The 22,925-nt window shown below is 39.3% G+C and overlaps 1 protein-coding gene across 1 annotated transcript in view; it reads right to left on the reverse strand.

The window, feature by feature from the left end:
• Positions 1-551: 551 nt before the first annotated feature.
• Positions 552-22,925, reverse strand: part of PRLR (prolactin receptor) — a 165,947-nt gene continuing 143,573 nt past the window's right edge. The window contains exons 6-10 of the mRNA XM_033179343.1: positions 17,277-17,446; positions 14,814-14,955; positions 13,431-13,530; positions 12,865-12,934; positions 552-11,047 (exon numbers count right to left, since the gene is read on the reverse strand). Coding sequence (XP_033035234.1) covers positions 10,043-11,047; positions 12,865-12,934; positions 13,431-13,530; positions 14,814-14,955; positions 17,277-17,446 — 1,487 coding nt within the window. The 3' untranslated portion in view covers positions 552-10,042. The remainder of the gene's footprint in view (positions 11,048-12,864; positions 12,935-13,430; positions 13,531-14,813; positions 14,956-17,276; positions 17,447-22,925) is intronic.

Consider the following 22,925-nt stretch of genomic DNA (forward strand, 5'->3'; position numbering starts at 1 on the left):
AAGACATTGAGTAATTCTAGTCAGGAAAACATGAACAAAAGAAAATGTGAAACTTTGGCCCCGAGATTTGTGGTTTGTTAAATGAAAGTTGATCATATCTCAGGTTTGGAAACTTGGGAAAGTTAATCTAATCTCAAGTTTGGAAACTCTCTTTTTGATTGTTCTTGGTTGTTCCCAGGAGAAGTTCCAAGAAACTTCTGGGTGCTTCCAAGCATGCTTGCATTTTCAAGGCTTGAGTCTGGCAGATGAATAAAGACTGGGGAAATGTGTGTTCAGTTTTGATTTAGAATTAGTAGGAAAATAAAATCAGAGGTGTTCAAAGATGAGCACAAAGATTTCTGCTTGAAAAAAATGCCACCTGTAAGTGTCCTAAGATAAATGTTTTAGCATGTGTCTGCATACTTTATTTTCAGAGTTAAAATGCAGTTCCCCCTCCTTCTTTTAAAAAATCTATTCTAATAAATTTTGTTGTGGCAAAGAAGACAAACTTGTTTCAAGTTAAATTTTTCATGTAATGCATATTTCACATACATGTATAAAGACCCTCCAAAAACCATTGCTCAGGTAATAATTTATTAAGTCAATTTAAACTAAACATTGCTACCATTGCAAAAGCATTTGCTCTGAAAAGGGACTGAAAAATGCATCATAAAGTTACATAGTTCAGCAACAATATCAATATTGATTATGTAAAGTAAAACTACTGGCAAATGTCATTTAAGCTTTTAATAACTTTATAAGGAGCAAATGTGTCACCTTAAAAATGTATCAGTGGCATTTACAAATTCTTTCAAACTCATTTACAAATACAGTAATAAAAATTCCTGAGCTCCCTTTTCTTACACCAGTGTTCACCAATCAACATCCACGTAGTGTTTTATTTGACCGACATCCTCTTTCTTTTTCTTAAGAGAATGTTTCATCACATTCGTAAAGGTATCTGTGCTTCAAGTCAGTTTGTAAGTATCTGTTTTTAATGTGAACCTGATCATAACAAGAGAAAAATGCTTAACATTAGCAGGGGCAACAGGAATTGAGGGACGGTGTGGGGGATGGTGGAGGAGATGTAGATACAAGAATTCCAGTTTAGGTATTGGGACCTCCAAAGTAGAATGCATCTGACAATATCAAAAACAGGCTCAGTTTCATCTGCATGGTTTTGAGGGACTTTCAAAGGTAAAGCCAGCAGGAATTACTCTGCATATTCTGGCCAGGAAGGTCCCTGTTGGGGGCTTTTCAATAATTCTATTTCTTATCCTTCTCCTCCGTCCCCCCACTGCTCCCTTACCCCAACATTTCAAAGTTTCTATTAAATGGAAGTTGCATCTTTCAGCCCCGAAAAACTGGGGAGATTTACAATGTATAAAACTTGATTAGTAAGTTGTAGGAAAACTGACAAGGTTAAGGTGTCAGATGGGAATCTGGCAAGATGTGGCAATATTTAATTTCTGTTTTCTTTTGGGAAAGTGTATTCAATGCTTTTGAAAAATTAGTTACATATTACTTCTCCAGCTCACCATTCATTGTACAGATCCTGCCTCTGGTGATTGAGACTTCAAATTTTGCACCTTAAAAATATAAGAGGACCCAAGAATTAAAGGCAGATGGCTTCAATATAAGCACAGGAGAGCTAGTATTCTTTGACTGAAGCCAAGATTTTAGAGCATGATATTCAAGTAAGAAAGAAATTTCTCATTCTTCTGTAAGACATGGCATTAGAGAATTAAGAGGAGGCAGAGAAGAACTTGGAGAGCAAAACCACACACCATTTCACAATTCTGCAAAACAAACATGAACAGTAAGTGAAACTTTCTAGTTCTAGATCCATTAAAAGTAAAAGATTATCCATTTGCACTTCATCTGATGGATTTTGTCAGAAAAACTGTTGTTAGCAATATGGATAAATAATAACTGTTCAAAAGGATTCCCCACTTAAAAAAAATGCTTTGGTTTCCCATTATTTCACAATATTTAAATAAGCTTCTCTTACTGGATCTGCTTGTATCTGGTTCCATCTCCCCTCATTTTTCTCAGGCTCCCATGTTATAGGGATGAGGTAAAGGAGGGAAATTTTGTCTTGCAATCATATGGAAGGGTGGACATAGAAGGGAAGAACTTTTTTTGTCCAACTTACATAAACAATGTCCTGATTATAGATCTTTTAGCAACAAGAAATGTCCAAAAAAGTGCTTCAGCCATGAATGTATTATTTTGCTCATCTCCATTTCAAATAAAAAAATAGAGCAAGAGTAGGTAAGGGAATTAAGCATTTATTAAGCTAGGCACTGAGCTGGGTATTTTCAAAAATGATGTGAATAGAAATATAATGAACATATTATATTGGGATGTCTAAGATTTTGTTTGGCAGGCATTGTTTTTGGCATGCAATAAAAATGAAGATGTTATGATAGCAGTTAGCATTATCTCCAATCTATTGACAAAGATTTAACTACCCATGTTGTCCCCTCAAAATAGAAGGAGACAAATGAATAAACCCATGGAAAACAGAGAGCACAATGTGCCACAAGCAAAGATTTACAAAATGAAAAATGCAAAATAACAAATCAGATAACTATAGTCTTCTATAAATCGTTAAGTCTAAAAAAATAGACATTACAATAACTACATACAGAAATGAGTTTTAAAAATCAAAACAAGACTATTCCTGGTAAATGGCTGACTTTTCCCATATCATACTATGTTTGATGGCTAAAATCAAATAAGGAAAAGGGTTATTTCTAGGGGGGTTACAGAAGTCAATTTGTAAGAGATTTCATTATCATGGCTTTGGACAACTATGAGGTGACTTATAGTTAGGAAAAATTCTGCACTCTATGGTTTTGCTGGTTTTTCATCTGATGACTTACTAAGTGTTCTTTCTGAACCTTTCTTGTGGCCAGTTTTTATAAAATGTAAAAATGTAAGAATGGTTATTCAGAAACTCTCACATAACCCTGCAAAGTGATGAATTAGAAGGTATATATATATATATATACACACACACACACGCACACACACACACACATATATATATATACACACACATATATATATATACACACACATATATATATATATATATATATATATCCAGCAACTTAATTATAACAATTACTTCTAATTTCTCACTTAGTGTTGGGGAATTTTGCTTGGCATTTTCTAGGGAAAGAGGAAAAGCAGAGGTAGTGGTAGCTTTGAAAATATGGAACCTTATGCTATAACATATAGCTTCACTTCAATATGGCTTTACAGAAGATGCAGTCACCCAACAGGCTGGTTCTAGATTGCTTTGGTTTCCACATGAGACTTTTCAATTGTTTAAAATGAATGATGAAGCACAAAAGCAAGCCTCATTAGGCAAAGAACACTTGAGAAGCTTCAGCAGTCACATGAAACAAAGCTGAGAGGTTGACTTTTAAACAACTGTTGGATTGTTCTTTAAATGTATAACACCCCAGAGCAGCTGTACAATGAATGACATAGAATCCTCCTTCTAGACAAAGATTAAGAAAAAAATTAGCACATTCACCGTTTCAACAGAAATACATTACATGTTTTTTCAGTTTTTTTTACAGTCATAGACACAATAATATTGCAACTACATATGGATAAATTGTAAGTTATTAAGTAATGATTTTCATTTGTATTACATGATGAGTTTCACAACATGAGGATTACATATTTCAGTATGGCGTATACTATTTTTGAACCACATAAAGCAATATAGTGCTAAATAATGTAACAGTTACTGTGAAGTCAGGAATGCCACTTGGCAAATATATCAAATATGCCACCAAAAACCAGTCAAAGCATGAGACGTGACATCTTTCATTTCTAAACTATATGCAGCTTTGAAGGAAGGACATTAGGACACAAAGGGGAGGTAGTTACTTTAAAAAATTCAAAATTAGCTTTTCAGGAATTTCATAAAACAAATTATTTTTCAGAGGTATCTTCACCATATAGTTTTTGAGATAACGTGGAAAAAAGATTTTTTTCCTCAGGATTTGTAAAGTGTGCACAAAAAAACTCAGACTACATTTTGAGGTTTATCCAAGTGAAGCCTAATTTGACCATAATTAGTAAAGGTTATTTTTTATATTACTACTTCAGTTGCTGAAGGTTTTAGGGTTTCTTTCTTTTTAATCAGCAGCAAGTAGAATGTTAATGAATAGACTAAGATTATCTGAGAGTTAATTAATAGACTAAGGTTATCTGTGGTCTATTTATCGACCACACCTTATAAACAAGATAGGTTTTTCCTATTTTGAGACTTAACATGTCTCAATACTTTCTAAATTGAAATCAGAACATTAAATCAAGGGAATTGATGTGGATAAAACAGCTGCCAGCATGATAGTGTTTGTGAATTACCTCTCTTAGACATAAACTCCTAAAATCTGTTCAGAACACTGAACATATTTAGATTTACCATATCCAATAAAATTTGGATTTAGTGGGTTAGTCTCAGCATTTCATGGAATCCTGAAATGCCCAGATCTCTCTGGAAACTTCCTATTTCCTATTTTACTATCTTTTTCCTTTTATTGAAATGGGTGCCATGAGGGTCCTAGACCAAAACTCACCATCCTGAAAAACAAAAATCTGGGGAGAGAACTCCTGTTTTATTTTCAGATGATATATTTGCTAATCATCGAATAAGTTCAGATCATAATTATAAATAGGATTTTTCTGAAGCAATCCATCTGTATTTTTAAAGTTTCTCCTTAAGACCTCCACTATCTAGTCATCAAAGTAGCTTGGGTTTATTTATTTATTGAGACAAGGTCTTGCTCTGTCACTCAGGCTGGAGTGCAGTGACATAATCACGGTTCACTGCAGCCTCGATCTCCTGGACTCAAGCAATCCTCTGGCTTCAGATTCCCAAGTGACTAGGACTACAGGTACGTGTCACCATGACTGGCTAATTTTTAAAATTTTTGTAGAGACTGGGTCTTACTATGTTGCCGAGGCTGGGCATGGATTTATTAATGGCCTCTGAATTAACTAAATAATTAATGAATGTGGGCTTAGTCTCTAAGCATGCAAATCTCTAAATGGGATATACTTGTGATCTTCAACTTGGCCTTGGATATTTGTGTGACTGATTTAACCTTTGACTTAGTCTTTTGCAGTGCCAAAGTCATTGTTTATGAATAATTTCATTTCTTGTGGATCCTATGGTTGCTACCAACTCTTAGGAAAAATAGTAGGCTCTGGAGAGGAAGTAAAAACCCTATAAATACGTAAAGCTAGGAAGGAAAAGGAAAAGCAAGGATGTTAAATCAATCTGACTTGGAGGAACAGATCTCTGTTTTTCTCTTAAGCATTGTCACGCAGTTTCACGTGCTCGCTACTTCAGGCCAAGGGCATGTCAGCAAGGCTTTCTTGCACTGCACCAGGGACACTGACCTGAAACCATGGATTTTACCTAGATCATGAGAGGTCTTAGAAACCTTTTAGACCAACCCACTTATTTAACAAATAAGGAAGCTGATGTCCAGATTTTAAAAGACATCTCAGGACAGAGAGCCTGCTTAGTCGTGGCAATGTGATTTAGTCTTGGACACTGAGTGCTCAGTCACTGTCTTAGTGACAGTATTATTGTGCTTGAGCCAAAAACGCAGAAAAGGAAATTTATTCACTCAAGAACACACGAGACTTTCATCAATGGCACATGTATGTTAGCAACACTTGGGATGGTAATTCAAAGTCATTTATATTTTTCTGTTTGTGTGCAAAGTTCCAATGTACATGCATTGTTCTCTTCGGGTTTAGGCATGTAAGCCAAAGACATTCAAAAACGTATCAATATGTTTTGGTATGAAGAGTCTCAAATCACAGGGTGGCAGGTTTATCCCCAAATCACAGCCAGACTCAATTTCTTATCAGGCAAAGTAAGTCACACTATTCACAGCAGCTCTGTGTTGATTCAATTAAACAATACATAAACATTCACTGAACATTTGCTGGTTGGCCCTTAGACCATTTTGTTGTGCCCTTTCTGGCTTCTTCTCATCTATCTATCTGTCTATCTATCTATCTAATCTATCTCTCTATCTCCCTATAAGGCAAATGTGACTTTCTAATCAATACATTTTTCCTTGCAAAATGAAAACTTTAAAAAAAATAAATAAAACTAGAGGAAGGCACTTTGTAAAATGTGCACAAATCTGTTTCTTTCTTGTCTACTCTAAGGAGATAGGGAAGTTGCTAAAGGCAGGGCCAAGTCTTTCTGCAAATGATGGGCAGTGGTGGACACTTGAGGAAAGAGAAAGCCAGAGTTTCCCCAGAGCCAAACTGCTTCTTGGAATGCAGGGGCCTCTGGTTGCTCAATAACTCAACAGGCTTTTCATATTCAGCTGGGTCATCACAAGACACAGAGCAAAACTGCCCAGATCTTGTGTAGGCAGTAAAGGATTGACCCCTTCAGATCAAGCCAGTTAAAGTGAGTCTTTTGTACTTAAGTGACTACCAGGATTGGTCTTAGGCACTTAGGAAAATGTAGAGTCTGTTAAATAGCTAATAAATGTAGGATCTGTTAAATGTCTGACACAGCGGATACTAACTTGTGCTTATACACATCTGTTAGAATGAATCGGAACCTTTTGCTATTTGGGTTGTAAGCTACACAAATCATCCATTGCCTAGATTCAGTTTCCATACACCTTAAAACTTGAATATTTAGGTATTTGTTTATAAAAATACAGCTTATTATAACTCAGAGTGTAAGGACCCATGAGCCAACTGCGCAATGGTTGTTAATAATCTAGGAAGGTGCGAGGAAAAAAATTAACAGCCAGATATAAGAAAAGAGATTTGGGGCTGTTGGATTCAGCAAGGAATGAGCATGGCTTGATTCAGTGAAAGATCATTTTTCTAAAGATTAGCGCCTCCTTCAATATGTCTCTTTTCAATCACCTGCCTGTTTTTTAAATGCCTCTTTCTACATATATGTTTGCACATAATCTTAGAATATGATTCTGTACACATATCACTTATAAAATGTACGTGCAATATATTAAGACTAACCAGAACTGAGGGTTTAAAAAGCAAAGTATAAAGAGCACATCACGGCAGATTACTTTGTATTTCTATGACGAAGAGCAATTTTTTGTTAGATTAAGATAGAAGGCATTGGTTGGAATTATTTTTGCAGAAAAATATTCAGTGAGTCATGGAATCCAGGAGTCAGTTTCAAAGGACCTTAGAGGTTATCTGGTCCAACATCTTCAGAGGAAACTGAGGCTTAGAGAGGGGAATTAATCTCTCCAAGGCAAAGCAGTTAGGACCAGAATCCAGGTCTCTTGACTGTCCCCTGCCCCACATGTATCCTTCCATTTGAACAGCTGTCTCCTTGATAGACCACAAATAAAAACTTTGTTAGACCACAAAAAAGCTTAATTCAGATAAACAGTGCTAACTGATCACAGAATTAAAGTCTTGGCTTAATGAGTGGCTAATTGGTGTTTTTTAGGGATTTAATTCAAGTCCTTAGCTGTCACAGTTTTTCATATGTATTATACAAAATTATCTGTCAAAAGTAGATTACTTTTATGTTTAGGTTTTCAGACTTTAAGAGTGACTGATACATATCTTCTCTATTCTTAGAGAAGAATAGACTATGTTAGGAAAGGTTTAGTCTGCATTGGCTTTGAGGGTGACTGTCTTTGGTTAATGCCTCTCAAGGTAGACTATATTCCTTGGCCTTTCAGAAGTTGTGCATACTTTTGCAGGTCATTCTTTTATGTGAATTCACATAAGATTCAGCATAATGGGAATCTTAAACTGCTGATATGTTTCTTTTTTTGCCTTCTTACCTGCAGTGTTGTTCATTGCAAGTCAAACAGACTTGATCTGTCCTTTCCAAAAGAAGATTGTTACTATGCACTAAAATAACCTTAGTGGAAATGGTTGTCTAGAACAGTGCTTCTCAAACTTCAGTGTGCACTTGAATCATTTGGGGATCTTAGTAAAATGCAGATTCCGATGCTTTAGGTTAGAGATAAGGCCTAAGATTCTGCAAACAGAATTTTCAAACACTGCCCAAGTGATGCCTATGCAGTTGGTTCTCAGACAGTTTAAGTATTGAGGATTTAGGGGACTGAATGAGCTTGGACAACTTTCCCGCATGCTTCCCTTACTCACATGATATTTTTCATATGTTAGGAAAATGGAGCTTCATATCTATTGCTTTTGACATTCTCAAAACATCAGCAATGTGTTCACTTTCAAACGGGGCGGCGGGGAGACCTCTGAGTCCAGTTGCTATCAATATGAGCTAGTTGGGGTGGAATATTTAACTCCCAGAGGTGAGCTCAAGTTCTCTACGTCCAGCTAGTAAATGGACACACAGAATAGATTTACCATCAAGTGAAGGGAAAAATAGAGGGTGTTAGATGAGTCATGGATGCGCCCTTTAAAATGAAAATCCAAGCTTTGACTTCTTTCAGGAAGCCTGGCATTGGAACTGACTAGGGGATTCTCACTACCACACTCTGACCTTTGGAGCTATTTCCATTGCTATACAAACACCTAGTTTCCCAGAACTTTTACGTGGACACTTCTGATATGAGCTGTTTCTGCCTCTGCCAAGATGTTGCAGTTGAATTTACTTCAGAGAGACACTAACTCCTGGCTTTGCTTAAAATATTTTGTGGCTCAAGATTTCTCACAAAAACAAAACCTCTCTCTTTTAAACAGCTGTTAGAAATCGTCGCTCTCCCTTTTTATGGTAGCTTTAGGAAGATTCACCCATTGATGAACAGGAGTCCCAGAGGAGCCTGAAACTCAAAGGAGAAATAATTTCTGGTTTGTGGAGAATCCTAAATCCCTAGGTTGGTGGTGGTGGTAGTTGTCATTTAAAGTGTCCTGGAGATAAAAAGAATCAGATAAACTATACTACATTGTGTTGGAAACTGAATTTTGTCATTCACGTCATATTTCACAGTGGGCTTTGGGTTGGTATGGCATTTTACTCCACAAATGGGAGCTGCATATACTACTATGTACTGTAAATACACATTATAATCTCACAGCAGAAAATACTTTACCCACTGAATACGTAAACAGCTGTACTGGGAAGATAGAAAATAGTCTTTTATTTTACCTAAGTTATAGAAAAATAGTCTTCAAAAATACATTGTTAAACTTACGGGTTTGTATTAAAGTAGAATTTGTATGTACAGTAAGGCAGTAATTCCATTAGCATCCTGCTGTGGTTTTCTTTTAAAGTTAGTCTTTAGGGAATTTTTTTTTAACTAAGAAAAGACTAAGGTGTATAATAAATTATCTATTATGCTGAAATGAAGCAGGAAAACATCCTAAAAGGATTCACATGAAATTCATCTGCCCCTTGTGTAAGAAAATTTTAATTTCCAAACTATATTCTATAGAGGCTTTAAAATAGAATTTAGGGGGAAAATCCATGCTTAACATATCTAAACTATTTTAAGAAAAAAATGGAGACATTATTTCTTACTTGCATATCAGCAATGTGTCAGTAAGGTATAGGAACTGATGTAAACAATTTGTTCTGGAATGCATTCTTTCTTTAAATGGTTATATTTGGGTAATCCTAATAAAATGGAGGAGGAGTGTAAAGGTTATGCAATTGTTTTTCAAAAGCAATTTTCATGGCATTTTCCTATGTGGAAAATTTTCCTTTGTCATCTTTCTATGGTAAACAATTTTGACAATTTCACTTCCGTCTGTCCCATGCCAAATCATGAAAGCCTTTTCCAGAGGATATTTCTGTTGGCATTGTCCCTCAAGAATACTAAGCAGTGTGCTTTTAATTCATTGAACACATAATTTTATAACTAATAGCAAAAAGTAAATCTACAAATCACATTTAGGAAACATAATGATTTGTTCTGGAATCAGCTGCTGGAGAAAGAGGCAAGTGGTTAAAAATGGAGCATGAAAGGAGCTGGGAGCTTTAGTAGTGTCAGTCTGACTACATTCTTGAGCATTTCATGTACTCCGTAGTGTTACCTGAAGAAAAATCACATTTTAACCAATCATTCCATTAGTCAAGCTATCAATGAAAGGAGTGCGTAAAACACGCGGGATCCAGGTAATCCAAACCACCCAGCTGGATCCTGCACTTGCTTGGTGTCGCAGTGAAGTTGGCCAGGTCTTTCTCAGCTTGATTCTGTTCAAGTGATGGTGGGGCCTCTTTGGCTGATTCTTCAAAGCAAGCCACATTTTTAGCATGCGGATCCGGCACCAACACCAGGATGTTGTTATCCATGACCCCGGACACTTTGGCATACTCCTTACTGTTCTCAGGAGCCCTGGGCTTCTCGGGCTGGCCGCTGTTCTCTCTCTGTTTCGGTAGCAATGATAATGCGCCATCTTTGTTGACCTTGTGAATCTCCACATAATCCAAGGGTTTAGCGGAGCCAAAGGGGGTTTTCTCCTGGGGCAGCAGCCAGGGCGTATCTTGGTCAGTCTTGGAATGGAAGCTTTCCACCTCCCTCTGCTGGGCTGCCTTTCCCTCCTCTCTAGACTTAATGGTTTGAGAGGATTTTAAAGCATCTTTACCTGCTTCGTCCAACAGAGTGGCCGGTGCATCTGCAGGACCCACAGCCAGCTCACACACATCAGTAATATTGTGGTAGGAGGATCTGGGGTTGTGCTGTATTAAGGGCCATGTTGAACATTTGGATCCGCCAGCATGAAAATAGGGGATTTTGCCTTCCATGCTTATGCACTGGGGGTCCCAGGTGTGGGTTGTTTCAGGATTCTCTGGCTTCTCAATGACCTCAGGATCATAGAATGTGGAGGGATTGGCCTGGGGTTCCTCACACTTCTCAGACAAAAGGGAAGGGCTGTCACAGCTCCCCCGGCCTGAGTCAGTGTCAGGATCCAGGTATGTGGGTTTCATACCTTGACTTGGGTGTTCTTTTGAATGGACTGACATTAGATGCTGGTCCTCACTGTCATCTACTTCTAAATACTCCACCAGCAAGTCCTCATAGTCAGAAGTGGGAGGAAAGTCTTGGCATCCCAAGGCACTCAGTAGTTCTTCAGACTTGCCCTTCTATTAAAACACGGACACAAGAAGAGATGGCTGTTAGCGTTATAACATTCCAAATCAGCATCCCTGCTAAGTGGTATCTGTTCATTGCCACGAGCAGGTGGAAAGATCTCAAACTTCAGACATTTGTGTGCCAGGCCATCTAGAATCACCTTCTGGATACTATTCAGCAGATATATATATATATATATAAACTCAGGGTGTTTAACTCAGTCTCTCTCCAAGCAATAATAATCATGAGTTTAATGGGCAAGTAGTATATACACATACAATAATAAACAGATAACTATAAAATGAAGGTTTGTGAAACTTCTAAACCCTCAGTGCTCATGCATGCATCTGACACTGTGGCCCACTGGCAGGGGTGTGGTTGCTGGCCTCCTAACTTCCTCTATCACCTTTTACTGGCAATAGTAAGTGGATTCTTGTCTTTTCCTTCTGTGGTTCCTCTTCCTTCTCTCCTTCCTCTTCTTATTTCCCCTTCCCTTCTCCTCTCTCTTCCTAACCTACTGTTTTCTTCTACTCTACTTCCTTTCCCTCCTTCTCTTCTCCTCCTTCATTGCCCTATTCCATATTCCCCCCCCACATTCTTCTCCCTCCTATCCATCTTCTCCCCCTCCTATTTCCTCCTACCTCCTCCTCTCACTCTTGCCTATTTTTTCTTATCCTCTGACTTGGGTCAGGTACTGATCTAGGTCTTGGCTTGATCACTTATTACAGGGTATGTGACTTTGGACAAGCTGCTCTCTGAACCTCAGCTTCTCCATTTTTAAAAGGTAGAAAATAATACGAATACTACTTATCTGGGCGGGGGGGGGTTCTTTTGAGGATTAGAGGTAATATCATTGAGAATGCTAATACGTATTTTTGAGACAAAAGTAGCTATTTTATCATTAAGTTTCTGTGGCTAGCAGGTTAAATTGTGAGCTGGACAGTAACTAATTTAGTTTGCTGAGACATTCATGCTGATTCTATCAGGTCAATGCTACACTGGATAGTGGAGGAAGAGCACTGGGTTAGGAGCCCGGACTCCTGGGCTCTAGTCCCTGCTTCGATATTTGCAACCAAAGTGAATACAGACAAACCAGATTATCCAGGACTCACTTCTTCTATTCTTACACTGTCAGACCCAGAGCAGCTGGGTCAAGTGGTATTTGCCTTAATGCACAGCTAGTTCCCTTTATATACGTCAGTGTTAAGCTTAAAAGCCAAACTGAAACTATTTCAACTTGGAGAAAAATTTAAAAAATGTTCTAACCCCTCTTCTCATTCAAAACACTCACCATTTAGTTCCCTCTTGAATCAGCCCAACTGGGCCCTGGCAAACACATGGCCCCACTGTACTGATCTGGTCTCAACTGAGTGCCCAAAGTGAGAGATAATAGCAATAGGCTATTCTGTTAGTATGGCTTTATGTAAAGAACATTCAAGTAGAAGTTTCTACCAATGTATGATTGAGGGGCTGGTGGGGGGTCCCTGTTTTGCATTAATCAAAATATTCACTCTCTTTCTAAAGTGATTATTTGTACAAATGTTTATCTCTGTGCTTATGAGTAGATCTGATAAATCAATAAATGTGTTTTCATGTTTTCTTGACTTTCTCTCTTTGCCTCCTGACATTTAGTGTGTGAAAGTAAGTACTCTCATCCTTCACACATCTTTCTGTTAACACACATGCTGACCAGGAGAGACAGCCCAAAAAGGCTGGCTGAAATTACCAGGCTGAACTGACAGGGACTGTGCGTGACTGTGTGTGACTGTGTGGAGTTAATTACTACAAAGCAGTGAATCACACTGCATTTTTTGCCTCCTGTACTTACCTCCAACAGATGAGCATCAAATCCTTTTATTTTTGGCCCAGGAACTGGCGGAAAGATGCAGGTCACCATGCTATAAAATAATTCATGAGATTGGCTAAATGACTCATTTCTGACTTTGTAATTTTTGAAAGGTTAGTATAATAGCCACTATATGCACTGTGGTAGAGATAGGACTTAAGAGTTTGGCAGCTCCATGAAACAATCAATGATGAAAATAAAATTACAGAGGCCTATATTAAAATTAACTCTAGCTAATTAAGGAGGCTGATTTTGAAGTTAGTGGATTATTTGGACTATTTGCTTCTCTTGAGTTTAGCTACTCTTGCCAGATTTTTACTGTTTCACAACTATGAATCTCTGTTTCATAGAAAGAACATCAGCCTGAAATGAGTCAATTTTTCTTCTTTTTATAGCACTGATAAAAGATTTTTTTTATGGGCAAACACACTACATCTAATGGCTAAAGTGAGGATTACCTATAGGTGTCCATCATCTTTGTATTATCTTTTTTGTCGTTATCCCTGACTATCATGATTGGGAGGAAAAGTTGAGAGACAGTGAAATACCTATAGCCCTTCAAAGCCACTGCCCAGACAATAATCAAACAGATGACAGCAGAAAGGACAGCCACAGAGATCCACACGGTTGTATCATTCATGATGAAGTCTAAAAAACAAACAGCCAGAAAGCTCTGATCACGTACAGCATCATTAAAAACAAACAAACCAATGAACGAAACTCTTAAACGTTTATAAGGAGGAAACGTTAAATGGAGGAAAAGTGTTTTCCTCCATTTATATATATTTTTTGATTTGAACAGCAATCCAAATTATCATCAATGACAGGGCTATTTTCTTTTCAATATTATTAATATTTTAATATGTTGCATATGTTTTATAGTACTCTAAAAATTTAAAAATCGTTTCACATATTCTTTTTAATTGATCCTTAAAGAGGAAATCCAAGGTCACATGGTCATTTGCAGTAACAATAATAAAAGCTAACATTAACTAAGTTCTTACTAAAAGCCATCAGTGGTGTTAACCTCTTTGCCTTCATTGCTTTGTTATAAAAGATAAGAAAACTGGGAATCAAAGAAAGATTTACCAATGAACTTATAACTATAGTGTTGCAGGCTGGCATTTGAACTCAGGCTTTCTGCCTCTAGACCCTGTGCTTTTGTTAAGTAAGAGTCAGGACTGGTCAGACTAGATGCAAGCCTGATTTGCAGTTCAGTACCGTTTCCAGTATGCCAAGCCAATGAAACCCCAATACTTTGGTCAGGCGAGTTGTTAGAAGAGCTAGACTTTCCTGCGTGGTTCTGGAAAAGACCCCTAACTTTGCTGAGGTTTGGTTTCTTCACTTTTAATTCTTAATGATAATCATATTTTCTGAATACCTGGGAGGGTTGGGAGGACCAAATAAGGTACAGGTGTTGTAAGCTGTAAAACATTTTAAAAATGCAAGTTGAATCGTTTCCTTATAGAACACAAGCTACTGAATTAAGGTGCTTTGCTGGAGCTATCTTATATCCTGTGTCTTCATGAAGAGACTGAAGTGTAATCCATAGCAGAGACTGAGCACTGGTTCATGTCTTTGAGACAGGGTACTGCCTTATAAATTCTGGAAGAACTAGAGGATGACCTTGACCAAATCCTCTAAATGATAGGAATGGGGCAGACGGTGGGAGCAGAATAACTGACCATCAAGCCCCTTGAGGCACCAGGCCCATGTCTGTAGCCTTATCCTAGAACTGTTCTCCACTGACAGTAATCCAGGGAGAAATGCTGCTTTTCAAAATGTCTTTGTATTGGGCAGAAAGATTATAAACCTACCTCTATTGCTCTGGCTAAGGCTCACAATGGTTTCTCTGTTAGTAGTTATTATATGCAAACATACCATTTAAAACCTATTTAGGGACATAAGCAAAAAAGAGCCAAGACACTCACCACTAGGTATCTGAATGAAGGTCGCTGGACTCCATGCACTCCAGTATCCGTGATCTGGTTTGCAGCGAACCTGGACAAGGTATTTCTGTCCTGGATGTAGGCTGAGAATCTTAAACTCTGTTTGCTGCCCAGCAAAATGGGTCTAAGGTAGGATAAGGAAAACAGAAGTCACTTCTGACATTTGTTGTGAAGAAAGAGAGTTTTCCCCTAAAAAATAAACTATGGTGGAGTTAGGCTGAACAACCATACACAGAGAATTCCCTGCAGTCACTGCTCTACTGTCCTAGCCCTATCTCTTCCTCCTCTTAAAATTGCTCACACAAAAATTTAGCAGGTTTTCTATCTGTCCGTTTGGGACTCTACTTCAGAAAAGTAAAATATTCTGCCTCCTTCCCACTTTATGAAAAACAACTACTTAATAAAGGTAGAAAGAACAACAAAATCGGCCAGGCACGGTGGCTCATGCCTGTAATCCCAGCACTTTGGGAGGCCCAAGTGGGCGGATCATCTGAGGTCAGGAGTTCGAGACCAGCCTGCCCAACATGGAAAAATCTCGTCTCGACTGAAAATACAAATTAGCCAGGCATGGTGGTGCATGCCTGTAATTCCAACTACTCGGGAGGCTGAGAAAGGAGAATTCCTTGAACCTGGGAGGCAGATGTTGCAGTGAGCTGAGATAGTGCCATTGCACTCCAGCTGAGTGACAAAGCAAAACTCCATCTCAAAAGAACAAAGCAAAACAAAATTCAAGAATTGTTAGCTTTTAAATCTTAATGAAATAACCAATTCAATAATAAATTGGTGTTAAAGACACGAGGTGAAAGAGAATTGGGCATTCATGTATGGTAAAGTAGTAGTATACAAATTAAACATGACTTTAAATCCAGGGATCAGTGTCATCTCCTCAATTCAGGGGCCAGTTTTAGCATCACTTCTGGTGGGTCAATCAGATGGTTTTTGACATCTGATTGAATACAATATGGAGTTCTTAATATCACCTCTGAATTTACCAATCATTGGTAAAACTGTTCAGCCTACATCTAATCAAGTCTGGTTACAGGAAATGGAGGCACAGATAAATTAGCTAAATGATCCCATAAAGAACTGATCAGAGAAATGTACAAGGTGGGATACTCTATGGGACAAGTGGCCCAGTCTCCTCATTACACTGAAACTGAAGGGATATAACAACCAATTACAATGTGTGATCCAGGAGCAGATTCTGGTTTGGCCAAAGTGGCTGTTAAAGATATTTGGAAACATTGGGAGGAATTAAACTAGGGACTGGGTATTAAATGATATTAAGGTATTTTAATTTTCCTATATGTGATCCTATTATTTTGGCTATGTTTGGAAATGTAGCCTTTTAAAAAGAGGCATATACTAAAGTATGTAAAGATAGAATATTGTACTGCCTGCAATTTACGTATTATTTCTTTAGGCCGAAGTATTTTATTTTTATTTTAAATTTTATTTATTTATTTTTTTGAGGCGGAGTCGCTCTTGTTGCCTAGGCTGGAGTGCAACGGCATGACCTTTGCTCACTGAAATCTCTGCTTCCCAGGTTCAAGCGATTCTCCTGCCTCAGCCTTCCGAGTAGCTGGGATCACAGGCATCCGCCATCACGCTCAGCTAATTTTTGTGTATTTCCAGTAGAGATGGGGTTTTGCCATGTTGGCCAGGCTGGTCTCAAACTCCTGACCTCAAGTGATCCACCTGCCTCAGCTTCCCAAAGTGCTGGGACTACAGGTGTGAGCCCCTGGGCCCAGCCTATTTATTTATTTATTTTTTCAGATGGAGTTTCGCTCTTGTTGCCCAGGCTGGAGTGCAATGGTGCCATCTCGGCTCACTGAAACCTCCGCCTCCTGGGTTCAAGAGATTCTCCTGCCTCAGCCTCCTGAGTAGCTGGGATTACAGGCACCTGCCACCACACCTGGCTAATGTTTTGTATTTTTAGTAGAGATAGGGTTTCTCCATGTTGATCAGGCTGGTCTCAAACTCCTGACCTTAGGTGATCCACCTGTCTCGGCCTCCCAAAGTGCTGGGATTAACAGGTGTGAGGCACTGCACCTGGCCTGGTTGAAGTATTTTAAAGTGAATAGACATTCACTATGGTTTTGTGCCATTGACTATGGACAGGATATACTGAGATGCCCCCTCCCACCTGGTGCCATTTAAGTACTCTTATGAGGGTCTAGGTCTAAAATGTACAAAGGGAGGCAGGTTGGAAACCTTGCCAAGTGCCTGTGCAGTGCAAGAAACTAGCCCAAGGAGAGCTGTGAAGATGAGCCCCTATCAATCCCAATGGAGGTGAGAAGGGCTTTTCACATCTGAGCAGGGCACAACTGCATCGGAGGCCAATGCAGTGACCCAATAATTAGGAGGAATGACCTGTTTTCAACTGTGAGCGCTTTATCCTTGCCAAAGGCCACAGTTCCTTCAAAAAGCATATGGATCACTCACCTCCCACTCAGCTGCTTTCTCGGGTTTTAATCGAATTTCATACAGGAGTGTGAACCAACCAGTTTTTAAGTCAATCAGGGTAGGTGGAGACCATTTCATCCACAGGTAGGGTTTTCTGTCTTCTGGCTGTTTTACTTCCACAGTCAGCTCCAAAGGAGGGTCTGGTTGAACTGCAGAAATACAGCAAACTCCAGTAGCACTCATTGCTTGCACCTTTTCTTTGGCTTTACCATTTTCTATTAGGAATTCCATTTTCTGTTTATCATCTCACTCTTCCCACTGTACTATAAGCCCCCCAAATACCAGGGCCTTTTGTCTTCTACCTCTTAGTATGTGACCAATCATATTTGTGCATACAGATGAGGTTTAGATGGTAAGAATAATAAGCAACTGGGATTTCATTCTCTGCATGTTCTCGCTTTTCATCAGTTAGAGTCTCATAGCTATCCCCATAATTTTCACCATGACAGAGACCAGGTGATAAAAATTGGGCTGGGATTTGCAAGTGGGAGTTGGCATGGAAGACTATAGGGAAGAGATTTCAAACAGCTTATTTCCCTCAGCTGGCAGTGAGATTTTTCTTAGTGACACACAGTTTTTTGTGAATGAGCTATTCATAATCATAACTCTGCAGATAACAGGTTTACAGATTCCATTTTCATTTCAGCAATTACATCTTATATTCAACATACATATTACACCCTGTGGTAAATGAGATCCACTCTCCCATATGCTAAATGGAGGTTGAGCTTTTTGGCAATGATCCTTTTGGTGATCTGATAACAACCTGTTGGCCCAGTCACTCATTCAACAAATGCTTAGCAAACTCCCATTAGCAAAATGATAGCTAATGTTTCTCTAGTATTTACTACATGCCAGCGACTGTATAAAATACTACCTCTGCATAATTTCTTACAATCCTCCAGCAACTCCATGAAGTACTATTACTGTACCCATTAATTTTACAGAGGAGGTAACAAGCTTAGAAGAGGGAAATTACTCACCGAAGGTCACATATTTGGTAAAAGTGTTATTTGAACCCATAACTATGTGATTTAGGGAAGTGGCCTCTACTATTTCACTCTACCATGGTTGTAAGACATTGCATTTGATGTCAGGTGCTAGAGAGCAGACCTGGGACTAGGTTGAAGTGAGTGAAGTGCATCGGATACAAAATTTAAGGAGGGACAAATGGCCAAGAAGCACCTGAAAAGATGCTTAAGGTCATTAGCCTTCTGGGGAATGCAAATCAAAACCTCAGTGAGATACCATTTCACATGTACCAGCATGGCAAGAACTCAAAAAATGGAACATAAAAAATGTTGGTGAGGATATGGAGAGATTGGAACCCTCAATATTGCTGGTGGGAATGTAAACCGGTGCAACCACTGTGGAAAACAGTCTGGAAGTTCCTCAAAAAGTCAGACTTAGAGTTGCCATATTGCCCATCAATTCCACTCTTAGATACAGACTCAAAATGATTTAAAACAGATGTTTAAGAAAATCTTGTATGTGAATTTTCATAGCAGCACTATTTATAATAGCCAAAAGTGAAGAAATCCAAATGTCCATCAGTTGATGAATGGATAAAAAATGTGGTAGAGGTCAGGCACAGTGGCTCATGCCTGTAATCCCAGCACTTGGGGAGGCTGAGGCAGGTGGATGACCTGAGGTCAGGAATTTGAGACCAGCCTGGCCAATGTGGTGAAACCTCATTGCTACCAAATACAAAAAATTAGCCAAGCATAGTGGTGTGCACCTGTACTTCCAGCTACTTGGGAGGCTGAGGCGGGAGAATCACTTGAATCCAGGAGGCAGAGGTTGTGGTGAGCCAAGATTGTGCCATTGCACTCCATCCTGGGTGACAAGAGTGAAACTCCATCTCAAAAAAAAAAGTGGAACAGCTACATATTTTATGATTCCATATATATATATATGAAATATCCAGATGAGGCAAACTCCTAGAAACAGACAGCAGATTAGTGGCTGCCAGGGGTTGAGGAAGGGAGAAATGAGAAGTAACTGCTTAGTAGTGGATGTGAAGTTTTCATTGAAGGAGACAAACGTGTTACAGAACTAGATAGTGGTGATGGTTGTAGAACATTATAATAAACTAATGCATTCAACTGCATACTATAAAATAGTTGAAATCGTGGATTTGTGTTTTGGGTTTTTTACCACAATAAAAACAAATGAAGTGGCTTCCTGCTGGCAAGAATTAAAAAAAAAAAAATGAAGGAGGCATTTACTTCTGTAGGCTCCTGTAGGTACAGGCCTTGTGAATACCTTCCTGAGGCTCAGGTGCTGGGTGCTGGCTTGCCTCAACCCAGTCTCAGTTCTGATGCTCAGTGACATTTTCTCCATTCATTTATCACCTCCTTAAATCAATCTCTGTACCAGATGGGGAAAGAGTGGCTGTAACTATAATGTACTTGGCATTATGAGCTACATTTGCCTAAAAACCAACTTTTAAGAATTTGTGATCCGTGATCCAGTTCCAAGATGGCTGAATAGGAACAGCTCCAGTCTAGAGATGCCAGTGTGGTGATGCAGAAGATGGGTGATTTCTGCATTTCCAACTGAGGTACTGGGTTCATCTCACTGGGGCTTGTCAGACAGTGGGTGAACCAAAGCAGGGCGGGGCGTTGTCTCACCCAGGAAGTGCAAGGGTTTGGGGAATTCCCTTTCCTAGCCAAGGGAAGCCATGACAGAGGGTACCTGGAAAATCGGGACACTCCCACCCTAATACTGCACTTTTCCAATGGTCTTAGCAAACAGCACACCAGGGGATTATATCCTGTGCCTGGCTTGGAGAGTCCCATACCCATGGAGCCTTGCTCACTGCTAGCACAGCAGTCTGGGATCGAACTGCAAGGCAGCAGGGAGGCTGGGGAAGGGGCATCCACCATTGCTGAGGCTTGACTAGGTAAAAAAGCAGCCAGGAAGCTCGAACTGGGTGGAGCCCACCACAGCTCAAGGAGGTCTGCCTGCCTTCGTAGACTCCACCTATGGGGGCAGGGCATAGCTGAACAAAAGGCAGCAGAAACTTCTGCAGACTTAAACGTTCCTGTCTGATAGCTTTGAAGAGAGTAGTGGTTCTCCCAGCATGGAGTTTGAGATCTGAGAACAGACAGACTGCCTCCTCAAGTGGGTCCCTGACCCCCAAGTAGCCTAACTGGGAGACACCTCCCAGTAGGGGCTGACTGACACCTCATACACCCAGGTGCCCCTCTGAGACGAAGCTTCCAGAGGAAGGATCAGGCAGCAACATTTTCTGGTCTGCAATATTTGCTGTTCTGCAGCCTCCACTGGTGATCCCAAGGCAAACAGGGTCTGGAGTGGACCTCCAGCAAACTCTAACAGACCTGCAGCTGAGGGCCCTGACTGTTAGAAGGAAAACTAACAAACAGAAAGGATATCCACACCAAAACCCCATCTGTATGTCACCATCATCAAAGACCAAAGGTAGATAAAACCACAAAGATGGGGAGAAACAAGAGCAGAAAAGCTGAAAATTCTAAAAATCAGAGAGCCTCTTCTCCTCCAAAGGAATGCAACTTCTCACCAGCAATGGAAGAAAGCTGGACAGAGAATGACTTTGACAAGTTGAGAGAAGAAGGCTTCAGATGATTGGTAATAACAAACTTCTCCGAGCTAAAGGAGGATGTTTGAACTCATCACAAAGATGCTAAAAACCTTGAAAAAAGATCAGATGAATGGCTAACTAGAATAAACAGCATAGAGAAGACCTTAAATGACCTGATGGAGCTGAAAACCATGGCATGAGAACTATGTGATGCATGCCCAATATTCAGTAGCCGATTCAATCAAGTGGAAGAAAGAGTATCAGTGATTGAAGATCAAATAAATGAAGTGAAGTGAGAAGAGAAGTTTAGAGAAAAAAGAGTAAAAAGAAATAAACAAAGCCTCCAAGAAATATGGGACTATGTGAAAAGACCAAATCTATGTCTGATTGGTGTATCTGAAAGTGACGGGGAGAAAGGAACCAAATTGGAAAACACTCTGCAGGATATTATCCAGGAGAACTTCCCCAACCTAGCAAAGCAAGCCAACATTGAAATTCAGGAAATATAGAGAATGCCACAAAGATACTCCTCAAGAAGAGCCCCTCCAAGACATATAATTGTCAGCTTTACCAAAGTTGAAATGAAGGAAAAAATATTAAGGGTAGCCAGAGAGAAAGGTTGGGTTACCCACAAGGGGAAGCCCATCAGACTAACAGTGGATCTCTCGGCAGAAACTCTACAAGCCAGAAGAGAGTGGGGGCCAATATTAAACATTCTTAAAGAAAAGAATTTTCAACCCAGAATTTCATATTCAGCCAAACTAAGCTTCACAAGTGAAGGAGAAATAAAATCCTTTACAAAAAAGCAAATGCTTTGAGATTTTGTCACCACCAGGCCTGCCTTAGAAGAACTCCTGAAGGAAACACTAAACATGGAAAGGAACAACTGGTACCAGCCACTGCAAAAACATGCCAAATCGTAAAGACCATTGATGCTAGGAAGAAATTGCATCAACTAACGAGCAATATAACCAGCTAACATCATAATGACAAGATCAAATTCACACATAACAATATTAATCTTAAATGTAAATGGGCTAAATTCTCCAATTAAAGGCACAGACTGGCAAATTGGATAGAGAGTCAAGACCCATCAGTGTGCTGTATTCAGGAGACACATCTCACATGCAGACACACACATGGGCTCAAAATAAAGGGATGGAGGAAGATCTACCAAGCAAATGGAAAACAAACAAACAAACAAAAAAATCAGAGGTTGCAATCCTAGTCTCTGATAAAACAGACTTTAAACCAACAAAGATCAAAAGAGACAAAGAAGGCCATTACATAATGGTAAAGGGATCAATTCAACAAGAAGAGCTAACTATCCTAAATACATATGCACCCAATACAGGAGCACCCAGATTCATAAAGCAAGTCCTTAGAGACTTACAAAGAGACTTAGACTCCCACGCAATAATAAGGGGAGACTTTAACACCCCACTGTCAACATGAGACAGATCAATGAGACAGAAAGTTAACAAGGATATCCAGGACTTGAACTCAGCTCTGCACCAAGCAGATCATATGCAAATCAATAAATGTAATCCATCATATGAACAAAACCAAAGACAAAAATCACATGATTATCTCAATAGATGCAGAAAAGGCCTTCAACAAAATTCAACAGCCCTTCATGCTAAAAACTCTCAATAAACTAGGTATTGATGAGACTTATCTCAAAATAATAAGAGCTATTTATGACAAACCCACAGCCAATATCATACTGAATGTGCAAAAACTGGAAATATTCCCTTTGAAAACTGGCACAAGACAGGGATGCCCTCTCTCACCACTCCTATTCAACATAGTGTTGGAAGTTCTGGCCAGGGCAATCAGGCAGGAGAAAGAAATCAAGGGTATTAAATTAGGAAAACAGGAAGTCAAATTGTCCCTGTTTGCAGCTGATATTATTGTATATCTAGAAAACCCCATTGTCTCAGTCCAAAATCTCCTTAAGCTGATAAGTAACTTCAGCAAAGTCTCAAGATACAAAATCAATGTGCAAAAATCATAAGCATTCCTATACACCAATAGCAGACAAACAGAGAGCCAAATCACGA

This window comes from Trachypithecus francoisi, unplaced genomic scaffold, assembly GCF_009764315.1.
Source record: "Trachypithecus francoisi isolate TF-2019V2 unplaced genomic scaffold, Tfra_2.0 Lachesis_group2, whole genome shotgun sequence".
NCBI lineage: Eukaryota > Metazoa > Chordata > Mammalia > Primates > Cercopithecidae > Trachypithecus > Trachypithecus francoisi.